At 42.2% G+C, this 17,425-nt stretch overlaps 1 protein-coding gene across 4 annotated transcripts in view; it reads left to right on the forward strand.

The window, feature by feature from the left end:
- Positions 1-17,425, forward strand: part of LOC311015497 (neurexin-3a-like) — a 79,330-nt gene that overhangs the window by 44,771 nt on the left and 17,134 nt on the right. For all 4 annotated transcript variants that reach the window (XR_014597359.1, XR_014597360.1, XM_084012768.1 and 1 more), the window contains 8 exons: positions 4,087-4,290; positions 5,979-6,005; positions 8,581-8,700; positions 8,954-9,074; positions 10,008-10,268; positions 10,889-11,079; positions 12,564-12,737; positions 16,470-16,589. Coding sequence is in view for 2 of the 4 variants with exons in the window: in XM_084012768.1 (XP_083868894.1) it covers positions 4,087-4,290; positions 5,979-6,005; positions 8,581-8,700; positions 8,954-9,074; positions 10,008-10,268; positions 10,889-11,079; positions 12,564-12,737; positions 16,470-16,589 (1,218 nt within the window). In the remaining 2 variants the exon portion in view is untranslated. The remainder of the gene's footprint in view (positions 1-4,086; positions 4,291-5,978; positions 6,006-8,580; positions 8,701-8,953; positions 9,075-10,007; positions 10,269-10,888; positions 11,080-12,563; positions 12,738-16,469; positions 16,590-17,425) is intronic.

A 17,425-nucleotide genomic window follows, 5' to 3' on the forward strand; every position in this document is an offset into this window, starting at 1 on the left:
ACACATAGGACATAGGATCAGGCTGTGGTGGACCATAGGATCAGGGTGTGGTGGACCATATGATGATATTTTGGGACATCAATGTTGGGCGGGCAGGCAAAATACACGATGCCCATGATTTTTCCCTCTCGTCATTGTATGAACTTTCCACCCTTTTACCACGTTTGACTGAGATGTTTTCAGTATTCTTTATAACAAAAAAAAATGTTATGGGATGTTGGAATTGGAAAAAAGTATTGCTTGTCGTTAATCTCCTAAAGAATGAATGAGGTGCTGGGATGTTTATTTTGGGAAGCTGGAGATTGTGACTGGGGCTGATGTGGAGGGATCATAGGTGGCAGGACAGTAGGCTGTGTTGCTGATATTGCTGATACAGGCACTAGAGATTAATGTTGGTGGGGGTGTTGCCGTGCATGTTGCCGTGTTGTGCCTGTAGTGTCCTTTCAAAAGCAGTAGCCTCTTGCACCAACTGGTTCTGTTCAGCTCCATTTATTTGCTCCAGCATCCTTCTGCTGTCAGTCATGTCTGTAAATCATCATCAGACTGAAATGATTTTGTGTTTTGTTTTCAAACCTGAACACTGACACTGTCTGCATCAGCAGGGGTGTTTATGGCATTAGTATCACAAATAAGAAACAATGGGCCCTAGTTTCATGGTGCAGCGCAGGGTGGCGGAGCCAGCGCAATGCAAGTTTCGACCAGCGCAGCCTTGTGCACGGTCAGTTTGGCAGTTTGGTGGATCGCCTGCGCCGAGATGGGTGTGGCGGTGCAGCAGGGGGAGGCGTCACAGATTCAGCTTGGCGCAGTGGTAGTTTTCGTGGCAAAAAGCCTCGCCGAGCCAGCCAGCTCCGACCTGGTCTACTCTCGGCGCAAGGCGAATTACAGCTGGCGGAGTGGCAGTTTGGCTCATATTAATGCAGAGAAAGACATGTCAGTGTATAATGCTGTGTGCACAATACAGTTTCCACATGCTGCGCACAAATGTATTACTACTAGAAGTAGTAGTAGGATACAACTGCAAAAACTTCAATGAACTGACCATCAACAACTGTGCCAGATGTGGGAGGCAGGTCAGCTGTGCTAGCATCATTAGCATCATTGGAAGCAGCTGCAGGCAATGGTGTTGAACTTCCAGGTGACTCTGCAACATCCACCAGATCAACGAGCAGCACTGTCCTGAGTATTTTTGCCCAGGTTATCAAACCAACAAAATTTTTCCCTCTATTTACCAGAACTTCCTCTTTTATTAAATGTACTCCTGACAACCTTTTTTTGCCTTAATGCGGCACTGTGCAGCAGAATCGCAGAGTGAGTACATTTTTGTGTTCTTGTGTGCGTCGAAGGTTGTGAGCTCCTATAGTCATCAGACCAAATATCTATAAGGCACTGCACCTCCTCACAAGTCCACGTCTGTTTGTAGTTACTTAGATTCCTCATGTCATATAGAAAAGAACCCGGTCTCACAATCCTCCCAATAATGCCCAGCAAAATATGCTACAGGAGCTGGTTTAATCCAAAAGCTGCAACACTTCCTCCAGTTGGGTTGGATTGAGGTTGCACCATGTTATCACCACAAATGAATGGTATCCAACTGTACCAGAATTTGTTTGGAACCACCTTGAAGAGGTAGTCTTGGTCCGCACCTGAGTGCGATTGCTTTGTTCAGACCTGCCAAAACAAAATGCCCCAAGGGGGTATACTCCAGGGTTCGATTCAACCAAATCAACCACGCAGCTGTGAAAACGCCCTTAGAACTCTACTGACTGAGATAGCTAACAGAACAAACTAATTAAGACCTGTCCTCAATACTACAAATGGCTCACATGATACTATTAATCGTGATGCATATTTTCAGAGCACATGTTCAGAGCAACAACCCAGTCAGGTCATACTCACCACCCTGTACACATCCTTACCTTAATCTCTATATTCTAACCATACTCACAGCAATAACTAGTGATTGTCTCATTGAGTCACAGATTATGATTGTATTACAATATATTCTTTAAAAATGAGCTATTATTATATTTTATGACAGCACTGTTTCTCTGATCTTCAATGTGTAGGAGAAAACAAAGTTATGCTAAAAAAATAACAAAGCAAGAAAAACAAACTGGTCACAGGTTCAGTGTCTTCATACCAACCAAAATGCAATAAGGTCTTCTTCTCGGTGGTTTAGTGTGGCAAGGTCAGTCAGTTAAAAGTGTATCAATCCTTTGGACACACACTCTTGAGAGACATAAACACACACACTCACACACACACACACATCCAAGGAATGTGACATGTCAGAGTTAATCTGACAGCCCAGCCCACAGCTGTAATGAGAATTTAAAGTGTTTGTATTACACCATGCTGTAATCTGACACCTTGTCAATTAGACGTCAGTCCCAGTCATCTCTGTGACCAATCACAGGAAATATGCATTACAAGCATCATTTCTGTGCGTATGTGTTTGCATATATCTGTCACACAGCTGTCATAATGTAAATTTACATTATGTTGCAGTTTGACATTACCAGTGTATCATTCTGGAGTGAATTAACAGGTTTTTGTGGGGCTGCATGGTGGTGGTGTAGTGCTGTAGTGCTGAAGCCTGACAGCAAGAGGGGCCCAGGTTGAATAAAGTTAGAATAAAGTGGTTTTGTTGTCTAACGCTAACGTTGGTTTTGTTGTCTAACGCTAACGTTGGTTTTGTTGTATAAAGCTAACGTTGGTTTTGTTGACTAAAGCTAACGTTGGTTTTGTTGTCTAACGCTAATGTTGGTTTTGTTGTCTAACGCTAACGTTGGTTTTGTTGTATAAAGCTAACGTTGGTTTTGTTGACTAAAGCTAACGTTGGTTTTGTTGTCTAACGCTAATGTTGGTTTTGTTGTCTAACGCTAACGTTGGTTTTGTTGTCTAAAGCTAACGTTGGTTTTGTTGTCTAATGCTAATGTTGTTTTTTGTTGTTTTAAGCTTACTGTACGTTGGTTTTGTTGTCTAAAGCTAACGTTGGTTTTGTTGTCTAACGCTAATGTTGGTTTTGTTGTCTAACGCTAACGTTGGTTTTGTTGTCTAAAGCTAACGTTGGTTTTGTTGTCTAAAGCTAACGTTGGTTTTGTTGTCTAATGCTAATGTTGTTTTTTGTTGTTTTAAGCTTACTGTACGTTGGTTTTGTTGTCTAAAGCTAACGTTGGTTTCTAACGTATTTACACACCACCACACGTTGAGGACTGAGGCTAGAAGGGTACCTAGTGTGTTGAGAGGTATTTGATGAGTTGGGAGTGAGCATGTTTTTGTTTTTTTAGTGTATTTGTATGAGTTGGAGTGCTCTATCATTTCTAATACTAACCACTATTAACGTTTCCATATCTTGGATAAAACTATTTCATAGTGAGTGCAAAATCATCAAACAGCCACAGCAGGACGTACCAGGGAAGTGTGTTGATGCTCTGGGGTCGGATGGGGACATGGACTAAACAGAGCCATGTGGGATCCCTAATCTTCAACTCCTGCAGCCAAACAAATGAGGCATTCACAGTATGACATCCATGTTCTGGCAGGAATAAGGTGTTGGGAGAAGCCGCTGTGCAGTAGTACCTCACTCCTTCTCCTACTGCTACTCCCACACTGGTGTGTTTGCTTTGATCCACCTAAGCAACGCTACATGGGTTTGAAGTCACTGATCAGTTACACTAAAATAATGTACTTGTTCTAACAGTATGTTGTATGTGTTGCTATGGTCACAGGTTGTCTTCTGTCATTTCAATGGCTGCTAAGAAGGCAGTCTTAGCTACTGAAGGCAGTTGAGACCAGAGAAACTGATGCGAGCTGGCCATTCATTTGATTCAGGTGTCATAAACCGGGTCTTCCAGGGTCATTTCCTATCACGGAGGTCTGTGGAGTTTCAACCTAAGACAACCTTTAATGATTTTGTGTTGAGTTTATCCGGGGAGAAGAGCAAACCATAGCTCCTGTCCATGAGCTGATCTTGATCACCTTCCGTCCATTAACCAAAAAATTGGCCCTGGATAAACATACCCACATTGTAGAGTCTCCGGTCCCAGTTGATGATACTGACATGCTGCTGACTCTCTCCCACAGAGGCCTCCATCCTGTCCTACGATGGCAGCATGTATATGAAGGTGGTGATGCCGAATGTTATGCACACTGAAGCTGAGGATGTCTCCCTGCGTTTCCGCTCTCAGCGGGCCTACGGCCTGCTCATGGCCACCACCTCCCAAGACTCCGCCGACACGCTCAGGCTGGAGTTGGATGGGAGTCGCGTCAAACTCACGGTCAACTTAGGTATCGTATGAGCACCCATCAGCCTCCACACCTCCACCCTCACCTGAGACAGGTCACTGCTGAGCACTGACCTCTGCTCTCCTCACTTCTGTTTGTGCATCACCCATCACTGTGGTCCCTTAACGGTTTCTAGCAGCTTTACAACATAGATAAGAGAGTTTGGATTTTTGTTGCATGGATGTTAATGTGCACACAAATAATCACACATACTGTACAACCTCCTACGGGATAACCTCCACACACCATAACTTATTTGATTTCAATGGTAAACATGTTTGGCCCATCTTTGAAACAGACAAACCATAGCCATATCCATATTCTTGTTTACAGAACTTTTGAGAGAGTCACAGCACAACAAGTAGAATAAACATTATAATGTAGAGATGCTGGGCTTTAAGTAAAGTATTTTTAAAGAACAAAGTGTGCTGAGACTTTCTACCAAGTATGCCCACGGACCTTCAGTCTGTTAGAGTCTTTTCTAACCTCATCTTTCTGTCTCACATCAAGTCATTTCTCCTGACTGCCTCTTTTCTTTGCTAATGATGCTGTGTTTTCAGTCGGTATTTTCTTTTTATGTTTACCTGTCAACTCCATTTCCCATCATGCTTTGTCAAAAGATGGTATTCACCCCTTCAAAGGCCTTAAGCCTGCGGCCCGTCAGGCGAACAGCCCGAGAACAGAGCCCAGCAAAACCTACAGCTGGCTGCGACCCCAAATACTCCAATCATTATCAGTAAAGAATGAGTCACACACCACTATTCATATGTTTATATGAAATATGTCTAGTAAAAGTCATCAAATGTAAGATTAGCAGACATTTAGATACCTCTTGCACTGATTGTGCTATGAATCCATGTAATCAAGCCCCAGATTTCAGCTAATACGTTGCTGTTGTGTAGCTCTAATTGGTCACATGATGTCTTCTGACGTTAAGCTGGCAACTATTTTCAGACATAGCTCTGACGTATCTTAGTGACACACGTAGGCCTAGGCTAGTCCTCCAGATCTGATGCTTGGGGTTCTTGTGCCTCTGCATGGTGCTGGTGCTGATTGGATCGTGGCTGTTTGCTCCCACTTTTCTGTTGCGGTTGACGACACATGAAACCACCAGCTACATGGTGACCAACCCTCACTGTCCTCACGGCTGCACACAGCTGTTATTCTGGCTTCAGCTTCCTGCTCATTGTTTGACTAAATACACCTTGTTGCTGTTTTCATAGCAAGTCAAATCTTGACTTTTCAAAAATCTGTGGCTCTGAGGCGGATGGCCACTGCCTCCTGGTTGGTAAGGTGGCTTTGGAGCCAGAGACTTTGACTGTTGTCGTCTCAATATTAAACATAAAGTTGAACATTCAGTGTTGGGTTGGGAAGCTCATGTACCTGGTACTACAAGTGGCCATTTTACTGTAAACACTGTGCCTAAACAATTCATAGATCAGGTCAACTACTCGATGGGCAGCACATTTATATGACTAATCCATGCATTATTGTATTTACTACTAAATTATGTCAATATATCATTGATTTCATGTTAATTTGGCCTAAAGTTGACAAAACACTAAATGAATAAAATGGCTGCCGTCCTGCATGTGTACGTCCCCGGAAGGGTGGACTTTTTGTTTTTGGATGTCTGCAGCAGTAACCTTGAAGGATGCAATTTCATCTGTCATTTATTCTTCCCCATCTAGACTGTATCAGGATAAACTGTAACTCCAGTAAGTTAACACTCAAGTTTCATTTTGCTTTCTATGTTGATGCTATGTTGATGTGGTTCTTAAAAGGAAATGTGTTTGTTGTTTTAAATGCGAGTCCCGCACCACTTTCTCTTTAGCCAATCATGTGGAGGAGTTTGCTCAGTTGGCTGATCAAAGTGGTGATTCATCTGAATTATTATTTTAAATCTAAAAAAAAACACTTTTTTTTACTGCATTTCCTCCTGAAGGGTTTCTATCTCTTTCAGAAATAAAACCATTCTCACTCTGTATACAGCAGCAAAAATATAGTCATGTATTGTCATAACTTTAAGTTAACGGTTAATCCAACCACTGAACTAATCTCACTCTTAATGCTGTTACCTACTGATGGTTCTAGTTGTGTAGATGTAGCTGTTCAACACTGTCTGACCCCCACAGGACACATGACCTTCACACTGACCCCCAGAACATAGTGATCATTATAAATGATAACTAAAACTGGAACATTTCATTATATGCATGCCACTGTACTTGTTTTACACTTACACCATCAGGCAGCTGTTACATTGAGGAGAAAAGACAACGTACAGTATCAACACATTAAAACAGCAAAGTAGAGTGTGACAAATGTCGCAGCAAAATAAAAATAAATAAATAGCATGAATATAAAAACATAATAAGAAGATTTCCTTCATGTTTTATACTCACCACAGGTGACATTAATTCTATTAATTCACACAGTCAGTGATTTTTATACTGGCTGTCCTTCTGCATGAAACAGTTTCAACTTCTTGTTTTGTAATATTATCTAATGATACCCACATGGAGCTCTGATTGGTCAGGTTTGCAGCATCAGATACCATGGTGATGTACCTGGTAAGAAGTCAACCACCGTTGTAGGACTGAAACAGAGTTAAACCTAAACTTAAACCTGAAGTTACCTCGGTAATCTCAGATCCTGCTAAGGGGTGTATGCGATGCTTTAGATATTGCTTTTACTCATAATGAGGACATGGAGATTCTTGCCTTGACAGAAGTGAATTATTAATTAATTATTAATAATATTAAAAATTAATTATTATGAGTGTTAATATTATTCAAACTAAGGTCCGGTCAGTGTATTACATGAGAAGAGTGTCCAGTGAGCCAGTGAGGATCATTATGAAACCAGTATATTATTTAACTGGGAGAGTATGATCAGCTGATATTCACACAACCTTCTATTGAGACTTTGAGGACAAGCTTTGTTAAAGTTAATAGTTAAATCCACCTTCTTCTTGACTGGTTTACTGTGAAACAGGAAGCTTCCAGTTTCTTCTTCTTCCCTTATTAAACTGTTGCTCAGAGTATCTTTTTCTCTTTCATTTGTCTGGTTGAACCATTGGACAGCGTTTAGTTCACTGGCAGTGTGTGTGTGTGTGTGTGTGTATTTGACTGTATTTACTGTATTTTAAATACCTGCAGGAATGCATGAATGTTGAGAAACAGGCTGAGAGCTGAGACACCAGATGAAGGGATAACAACCATCCTGAGTCCTACGTGGTCTCGATGATTGTAAATGTCACTGTGACATAAACATCCACAGTCTGGGGCTAAATGTTCTGGAATGACAAAAAACATGACTGAAAAATAAGGGGGAACATGACGTAGCAGTGCACACAACAGCGTGCCATCAGCCTGTGTGCTGAGTGAACCTTAGTTATTTTTGTATTTAATGGAGGTTAATTAACTCTATCAAGGCATTCTAACATCAGAATGTCATGTGGCCCATATCTTATGGCATGAACACATTGGGTGGCTAGCTGACGTTAGCTTGTCAACGCTGTTACCAAGCTAACTCTACGTTAACAGCTTCCTTTGTAAACAGACCTCGAGTGCGGAGAGTTTGGTTAACGTTTGCCATTGAGGTCGATTGTTAACGTTAACCCGGTGAACCTGTCAACACGACTCTGCTGAGGGTCAAATCTGGGAAGGAAGGCAAAGATTAGGTTCATTTATGAAGCGTCGGATCCTAACAGATTCTCATATAGAGCAGGAATAGACTGTACTCTTTAATTTACAGACACTACGTTCCTCCATAAGAAACAAGAAACAGAACAAATATCTCCTTAGCCACCTCAAAGCTCTTTAAGCATCTCTTTGAATGTTTATGACGTCTTATACACTAGCATGTATTTTCGTCAGCAAACGTGACATTTTATATTGATCTGGTATCTGATGAGGTTCAGTGGTTTTTGTTGCACTTCGTGGTCACAAAAAGCAACTGAGGCAGAAAGGAAATGATGGAGGAAGTTTACAAATGATTCCATGAGCCTCAGATGAGTAAAAGCAATTTCTCCGTCCGTCGTCGTTCAAACTATTTTAGTGCCTCAGTGCTCCCTGATTCTATGACAATTACACCTGTTAAGTACTTTGTATTCTTTCTCTTTTCTGTGTATCACTGACTAAACCAAACCTTTGTTTCCTAAAGGTAAAAGTAGTCTAAATTATATTCAAAGCTAAAGCTAAGCTAACACAGAATCTTGATGTTGGGAAAACAAAGGTTTGGTTTTAGGCTCAGGATGTCTTTAACTTTGTGATTGACCGTTGTTCTCAGGCAAGGGACCGGAGACCCTGTATGCCGGGCAAAAGCTCAATGATAATGAATGGCATACAGTGAGAGTGGTGCGTCGCGGCAAAACCTACAAGCTTACTGTTGACGATGATGTAGCAGAAGGTACTTATCAACTGGGTTCATGCTTGAAGAAATATCAGTGGTGTTACGCCAGCCTGTAGATACGTACACCTACCTACATACCATATATATATATACAGTATATCCCTTTAGTGAGAGCTGGCATCCATCTAATACTGTTAATGTAATCTTCTCCTTAAATCAGCCCTTTTGTGTTAGTGTCAGAGAGTGTTCTCTTTTCTTTTGGTTTTTGTCTTTCTTTTCAACCCGTCCCCTCCACCCTCCCCGTCTGCAGGACAGATGGTGGGAGACCACACTCGCCTGGAGTTCCACAACATTGAAACTGGCATCATGACGGAGCGTCGGTTTGTATCCAGCATCCCGTCCAGCTTCATTGGTCACCTGCAGAGCCTCAGGTACTCTCCTCATTTACTTACTAAATGTCTCTCAGCACTAAAACAACGTCAATGTAAAATGAATTAATCATGTACTCATGTACTCATACTCATGTACTCATACTCGTACTCATAACTCTCCGATAGAACAACAGAGAGAGCTGTTACAGCTGTGAATGTAGCAGTGTAGAGTGTGAAGAGTTTATCTGTTGGTGAATAAACGCGATAGCTAGACACAAGCTAAGTTCTCGTGTGTCGCTGCTCCAACTCCAGCACACTTAAGGTGGGCTGACCTTTAAGGTGGACCAGCACTATTCCCCTTTATGTGACAAGCTGCTCCTCTGAGTCTCTTTTTATCTTTGATATGTCTTTTAACTGTTTAACTGATTAAACGGTTTAATATTAATATCCATACTGCATCGCAATCAAAAAGTGAGGATTATCTGATGAAAATAAAAAAAAAATTCAAAGTTATTGTTTGAACGGTAATGGTATTATTAAGTACTCATATAGTTACTCCGTATCAGTACTGAAATTTAAGTATTTGTACTTGTACTTGGTATCGGTGCATCCTGACCAAATATCCATTTGAAAATCATTAATCATTTGCGAGAGCCTCAGCAAGGTTTCCACTATTTTTATGCAATAAATGCTGACACTTAATAAGTCGTCCTCAACTTGTGTTCAATTTGTTTCTGACATTGGTCAGAAACATGCACATCAGTAGCCTACTGGAGGACTCTGGCCGTTCTGGCCTCCTAGTCCTCCAGGTTGCCCATGTGTTCTGCCCTCAAATGGCTAAGATGGGTTTATGTATTTAGCGAAGGCTCTGCCGTACAAACGTTTGGAGTATTTACATTCGATCATCTTTCGACATCTTTTTTCCAGGGCTCGAAGAATGAGTATTGTTTTTAAGACAGTCATGTCAGGTGCCTGTTCCTGTCCTGTCCTCAGGTTTAACGGCATGCTCTACATTGACCTGTGCAAGAATGGTGACATTGATTATTGCGAGCTCAACGCCCGCTTTGGAATTCGTTCTATTATCGCCGACCCCGTCACCTTCAAATCCAAGAGCAGCTATCTGAGCCTGGCCACCCTGCAGGCCTACACCTCCATGCACCTGTTCTTTCAGTTCAAGACAACATCCCCAGACGGCTTCATCATCTTCAACTCTGGAGATGGCAACGACTTCATTGCTGTGGAACTGGTTAAAGGGTGAGTTTAATTTTGAAAGGCTGCTTGTTGAACTCTTGAAGGTGCTCCTGTTGTACATTTCCTCCTCACACACTTCACTTTGAACTCCCCAAAAAATGTGGGCAATGCTGACACAAACGAATCAGGAGGTCCCAAAAAGTCCAAATTGTCATAGCATATCATAGCTTGTGCTCTAACACCATAACAACCAGAATCTATGGAAAATCCTAAATTCTAGTCGAATGTTGAGAGATCTCTGAATGTTGGTGAACATTAATTTGAGAGTGTGTGTGTGATGCTGCATTCACATGGAACCAGGTGGTGGCGCACCATTCCAGAGAAACCAAGTTGAAGTTGAAGGAGGCAGCAACAGGGACAGTAGATGAAAAGACAAATTTAGCTTTTAGCCGTTGTCCACATGAGAAGTTTGAAATACAGTATTAATATAAATCTGCAGTTATATTCACGTTACCTTTCTAATCTTCCAACCACTCACAGCGCTGTACACGTGTCATCAGTCATGATGAAAGTTTCCAGATTAGTCACCATGTTGCTTCATGTTATAAATCTGGGATCAGGAACCAGAGCAGTTTGTGAACAAAGAAAATCTGAGCTGAAGATGTGTCATGATCCTCCTGCAGATACGTCCATTATGTGTTTGACCTTGGAAACGGGCCCAACCTCATCAAGGGTAAAAGTGACCGAGCCCTGAACGACAACCAGTGGCACAACGTGGCAATCACCAGGGACAACAGCAACACCCACACCCTGAAAGTAGACGCTACGGCCACCAGTCAGAGCATCAACGGCGCCAAGAACCTGGACCTGAAAGGTACGCACCCCACATAGCACCCAACGGTTACATGGGTACACTAAAAAACACGTCAAAGGTGTCTCTAATTCTGTTTCCATTGCACCAAGGTTCAGATCTGTCCTCTCATGATAATAGTTATCGGGGAGCTACTGGGACTCAGTGGTGGAGAGTTGTTTTTGGCAGTCTTCAGTCTGGATTAGTGGATTAATCGGGCCGATTATTGGCATATTGAGATGATCGGCATCGACCAATGCCTGCGCTCATGAGGCCGATAAACAAAAAATGTCTGTAGTATTGTGGTAAATGGAGAGTCCACAACGCTTGCAGTCGCCACCGCCGCCGCTGAAGTGAGGTCCTACCCCAGCGGAGCGCACGGCTCGCGGGGACTGCCGGCGCACCGAGCAGAGCGGACGCCATTTTTGTTATAAAAGGATTGGTCCAGCCTGCTCACACCCTGAGTCTGAAGTGAGGTCCCACCACTGATCTGTAATAGGTCTGTAGCGTCAGTCGGTCCCACCCCCTATAGAAATTTTGTGTCTCGTTTGTTGTTATTATTAATTATAAATTAGTTAATTATTATTTAAAGGTTCTTTATTCATCACGTGCACAGATGAGATGCAACGTAAAACAGGATAACAACAAAAACATGATATCGGCATTATAGATCGGCCATCGGTCGCCCTGCTCTCTAAATATCGGCATCGGCCATTGAAAAACCCATAGCGTAGTGAGAGTTGCTGCTGACCTGCAGCTTGTTCAGATATGTGGAGCATAAAAACTGCATGTTTAGTTTTAACTCTGGGGATATACCTGAAACAGACCTGATCCGGATCTGAACCAGACATCCTGGGAGGTCTGGTTCTACTGTTATAAAGTCACAGTAGTATTTTTAAATCACAGAAAGCCAGTGTAAAGACCTCAGAAAAGGACTGATGTGATCCACTCTCTTGGTCTTGGTGAGTCCACAGACAGATTGGTGGTTCTGGATCTGTCTGTGGACCTGTGAAGACACCGTTACCGTAGTCAAGTCTACTGAAGACAAATGTTGGACAAGAGACATAAGTCCTTTAATCCTTGATATATTGTATTCTACACCAGGGTTCCTGGTCTGTTGTTGAAACATTGCTGATTGAAGTGACTCTTAAATGTTTGTCTTGGCTCCATAAACACGTTCAGGTTTTTGACCTCAACAGATGTGTTATATAAAGACAGACATACAGAATGTAAATGAGATTCATTTTTGTGAAGATTTATTCTTTAGATAAATCATTGATATAATGGTGACTACTACTGCATGCTATATTGTATTTATTTAAACAGAGAACTACTGTATATAACAGGGTGCAGCTTGTGAGTTGAGGAAGGTTTCCAGTTGGCACAGTGACATGATGACGAGTTGACAGTGTTCACCTGTCCCAGTGCTCTAGTTTTAAGCACATCCCAAAACTAACTACAAGACCCCGTCTGTCCTCGTCCCAATACAGTGTCTCCATGTGTTCCAGGTGATCTGTTCATCGCAGGCCTTGGTCCAGGCATGTATGGTAGCCTGCCTAAGCTGGTGGCCTCCAGAGAAGGCTACCAGGGCTGTTTGGCATCAGTGGACCTCAATGGTCGTCTGCCGGATCTCCTGAACGACGCCTTGTTTCGCAGTGGGCAGATTGAGCGAGGATGTGAAGGTACACCGTCCCTCAAATCCGAGTCTGATTTAGACTACTACGACAAGTCCAGCTCCAGAAGCCCGTTCTTCCTGCTCAATGCAAACAGTAGCTCCACAGGCCTACATCCACCCGGAGGGCCCTGCATTCTATTAACTGTCCTGGTGGTCTCACTAACTCACTGCTAGCGTCAGCCAATCACAAAACACCTCCTAACCTACACCACTACCCCCTTATCGGCCACATTGGTCGCCACTCAGCAGTGACATTAAATACTGCCAGCTGCTACCTTTTTAGCGCTCATGCTTTTGTAAAGTTTTGTTTTTGTTCTGAATTTGATGAATGTTTGAATCTTAAACATTATTATATAAAAAGAGATCCTGACCAGGCTGTTTCAAAGAGATTCATAAAGAGAGATATATTCACAAACAGCACAACGTTTTCAAAGTCGATTAGAAATCTATCTGCCCCTTCACAAAGCCTTATCCACCTTAGAACGAAATCTAACTGACCCTTCCCTAACTGACCCTTCCCTAAGCCTTGCCCCCCTAGCACGAAATCTAACTGACCCTTCACAAAGCCTTATCCACCTTAGCACGAAATATAACTGACCTTTCATGAAGCCTTATCTCCCTTAGCACAAAATCTAACCGACCCTTCCCTAAGCCTTGCCCCCTTAGCATGAAATCTAACTGACCCTTCACTAAGCCTTGCCCCCTTAGCACGAAATCTAACCAACCCTTCCCTAAGCCTTGCCCCCTTAGCACAAAATCTAACCGACCCTTCCCTAAGCCTTGCCCCCTTAGCACAAAATCTAACCGACCCTTCCCTAAGCCTTGCCTCCTTAGCAAGAAATCGCACTCACCCTTCACTAAGCCTTATCCACCTTAGCACAAAATCTAACCGACCCTTCCCTAAGCCTTGTCCAACTTAGCAAGAAATCTCACTGACCCTTCACTTAGCCTTATCCACCTTAGCAAGAAATCTCACTCACCCTTCCCTAAGCCTTGCCCCCCACAAAATCTAACATCAAGTTGAGCCAGAGTCATTGCAAATTACGCTTTGCGAATGAGCATATTAAATTCTTGCAAGAAATAAGTGTCCTCCAGATGTTGCTGAATGCTAAATGGAGGAACCAAATATTGTCTCCTGTGTCTGTGGTCCCCCAGGGGGCTCCGAAAGTAGCTCACATTACGCCAAAGACCAGACCAGACTATGCGCAGAGACTGTCTATGGTCCAAACAACAAGGTCGCTGCCGAATTTATGTCTAGACGACCTTATTTGGAGTGTTGAAGGAGCAGCTACAATGTTAGCATAGCCTAGCACCCATCGATCCAGACTCCATTTAGCAAAGGGTCAATAAAAAAAAACAACAACAATGTAAATACCAAGACAAGTCTGAATAAACTTGGTGTCGAGTTCAACAGAAGGCCATGACCTCACAGCAGAACTGGAAATCTTTCTCTGTCCATAGAAAGAAACCGAGTCAAGTTATTGTTCACAAAGCGAAACCTGCCTAATGGTTTCATTTGTTTTGTGTCGATTCTAGTTGTTCATATTGTAGCTACATCAAACGGGCTGTTGAAACATTTTGCACGAGCGAGTTAACATCACTGTGGAAAAAATGTTTCCATCTTCCTGTGCAACTTGTTTTTGTCATCCTTTAAGGTTCTGGTCTTTACGACGGCGTATTAGGGCCACTGTCAGAAAAAAAAAAAAAAACGGAGCCCAGAGAGGTGGGCAATATTCTGAGATTAAAAGTCACAAATTTGCTAGTTTTAAAGTGGCAAATTTGCGACTTTAAAACTAGCAAATTTGCGAGTTTTAAAGTTGCAAATTTGCTAGTTTGCTAACAACCGGCATTTATGCTAGCTAACTTCCCATGAATGTAGCTTTTATCTTTCTAATTAATCCATCCCGTCTGTCAATGCTTTGCTAAGGTCCTTAGGGTGATGGCTCTTGATGGTTAGTGTTGGTTAATTTTATATGGGCCAAATTGTCATCTTACGGTATGTGTGTTTGTTGATCAGGTGATTTGGCTAAGCTAGCGGTCATAGAGGAAGTAATCACGTAGCTTGACCCGGATGTTTGCCGTTGCTATGACAACAAGTGAAAGCTACTGCTAGTTTAGGCAAACTACCTGCTCAATAAACACAAATAAGATGAAAATTTGGCCCATATAAAATTAACCAACAATAACCATCAACAGCCATTACCTTAAGGGCCTTAGCAAAGCGTCACACGTTGGGATGAATTAATTAGAAAGATAAAAGCGACATTCGGAAGCGTAGTTAGCTAGCATAAATGCAGGTTGTTAGCATTGTAATAAACTAGCAAATTTGCCACTTTAAAACTCGCAAATTTGCTAGTTTTAAAGTCGCAAATTTGTGACTTTTAAAGTCGCAAATTTGTGACTTTTAATCTCAGAATATTGCCCACCTCTCTCGGCTCCGTTTTTTTTTTTTTTTTCGACAGTGGCCCTAATACGCCGCCGTAGGTCTTCCACAACCTGTTGCATGGAAATCATTCTCTGTACTGCTGTTTCTTCTGACACCTGCCATACCATTCAGTTGGACATTGACTGTATGCTCTATATGTTGTTTTTAACATTAAGTTTGGCAGATATGTGTTGGTTTGTTTCATTGGAATCCAAACAGACGATACCGTTGTGTACTTTACGTCCTCCTCGCTGTGACTATCTAATAACTATTATCTTCACTGTACTGTATGAACTGCAAGGAAGTTATTTTTCAAAATAAAATCTCATCAATCACAATGTTGGTCTTCTCATGGCATTCTGTCTCATTTTTATGTGTGGTTTTAATTTTTTTATTTTGCTGATGTATCATGATGGGTTGATTGCTATCTTTCCATGTTCTGCCTGCTTTTCATTGCAAGCTTCCATCACTTACAGTTGATTTGTGTTTCTGCAGCCAGTGAGCCTATATCAAAGCCCATTAACGAGTCAGCGGTACACAATCTTGCCACTAGGTGGTGCTGCTGCACCCTGACAAACATCTAACAACAGCAGTGACATGAGTAAGTCACATCATACGTTTAATCCTGAAGCACATCAGCAGATCAGCTGCAACATTTAAAGTCCCAAATTCAGTCCTCATGCCGACTCATCAGTTCACTTGGTCCTGAACTTTAACAGAGCAGCTTGCAGCGATGGACCAGGTAAGTTCTGCTCCACACACTGACATGATTCATGCAGGATTTATGTTAATTAACCAGATACATGTAGAAATAATAGAGGCAGGGTAGAGCACAACTTCACTGACTTCCGAAGTGAATGTCTGAAGAGGTGAATTACTTAGAGCGTTCAGAACAACTGTACACACGTTTGGGAGACGCCAATAGCTCCATAGATCAAACCTTTAAACACAAGGTTAAAGGTTTGATCCCTACCTCCTTCTGGGATCAGACCTCTGCACCAGTCTTGTCTGATCTGCATGCCTTGTAGTATTTTAACAAAACCAACATTCTTACTTATATTTGGGAGGTTGGACTCCAGTAGAAATGATCTCTGTACACATGTAGATACAAACCAAAAGAGTGCTGTGAAGTGTTTTAGAGGACCAGTTGGGATGCCTCCAGTGTTTTTGTAAGGTATCACATCCAGTTCCCTGTGTGTGTGTGTGTGTGTGTGTGTGTGTGTGTGTGTGTGTGTGTGGGGGGGGGGGGGGGGGGGGTATGGGTGTGGCTGGGTGTCCTGGTGTGGTTCTGGATGTGGTCCTGGATGTCTACAGGTCCCAGCACCACCTGTCAGGAGGACTCCTGTGCCAACATGGGTATCTGTATCCAGCAGTGGGAGAACTACACTTGTGACTGCTCCATGACGTCATACACCGGGACTCAGTGCAACGACCGTGAGTACTGAGCTCTGCTGCTATTTACCCTTATTTATATGATCCACACATTCCTCCAATGATGTGGTGATTGATGATGTAAAGGTAAGTGATATCATCAGTGTTGTTTGGACAGAGAACCACTGAGGACATTTGTCCAAGGATGGGTGTCCTATAAACCTGATCCGTCTAACGTACACATCAAACAGAAAAATCATTACATTACATCCTTCAATCAGATTATTTTTGTCCTCGTTTTCTTTAATTTCTCAGCAGGAACACACCAGCATACTGTTTGCATTCATAGGCTAGCTAGGCTAGCATTCATAGACAAACTAGCTTGTCAAACATGACTGACTGACTGAGTATTTCTATCTTCTGAGTCCCCGCTGTCATGGTGTCCTCCTGGATCGGTCTGGTTTTTAAAAATGATGTTCCGACAAAACTACACTACATTCAATGTATTCAATCATGGATTACGTTTGCTCTTGATGTATCACAAATTAGTTTAGAAGAGTTCTAGAAGTCCATGTAAGAAGGAGGTCTGGGTGGAGGAGGGGTCGAAACAACACAGGACTTTAACCAGGTGACTGATAATAGAGCCCAGTTAAAAACAAGTTGTTGTTGTTGAATTTTCAGTTTAAAAGTGATTTCATCCAAACTAGGATGTTTTAAGCTATATAGTTTAGTTTTCTCAACATAACTGTGTAGTTTAATTGTCTCAACCTAACTTTGTAGTTTAGTCGTCTCAAACTAACTATGTCAATTCATATTATCACACATATATATATATATATATATATATATATATATATATATATATATATATGTTATTATTCTGGTCAGTGTGGTGAAAC

This window comes from Eutrigla gurnardus (genome assembly GCF_963514095.1).
Source record: "Eutrigla gurnardus genome assembly, chromosome: 7".
NCBI classification, from domain to species: Eukaryota; Metazoa; Chordata; class Actinopteri; order Perciformes; family Triglidae; genus Eutrigla; species Eutrigla gurnardus.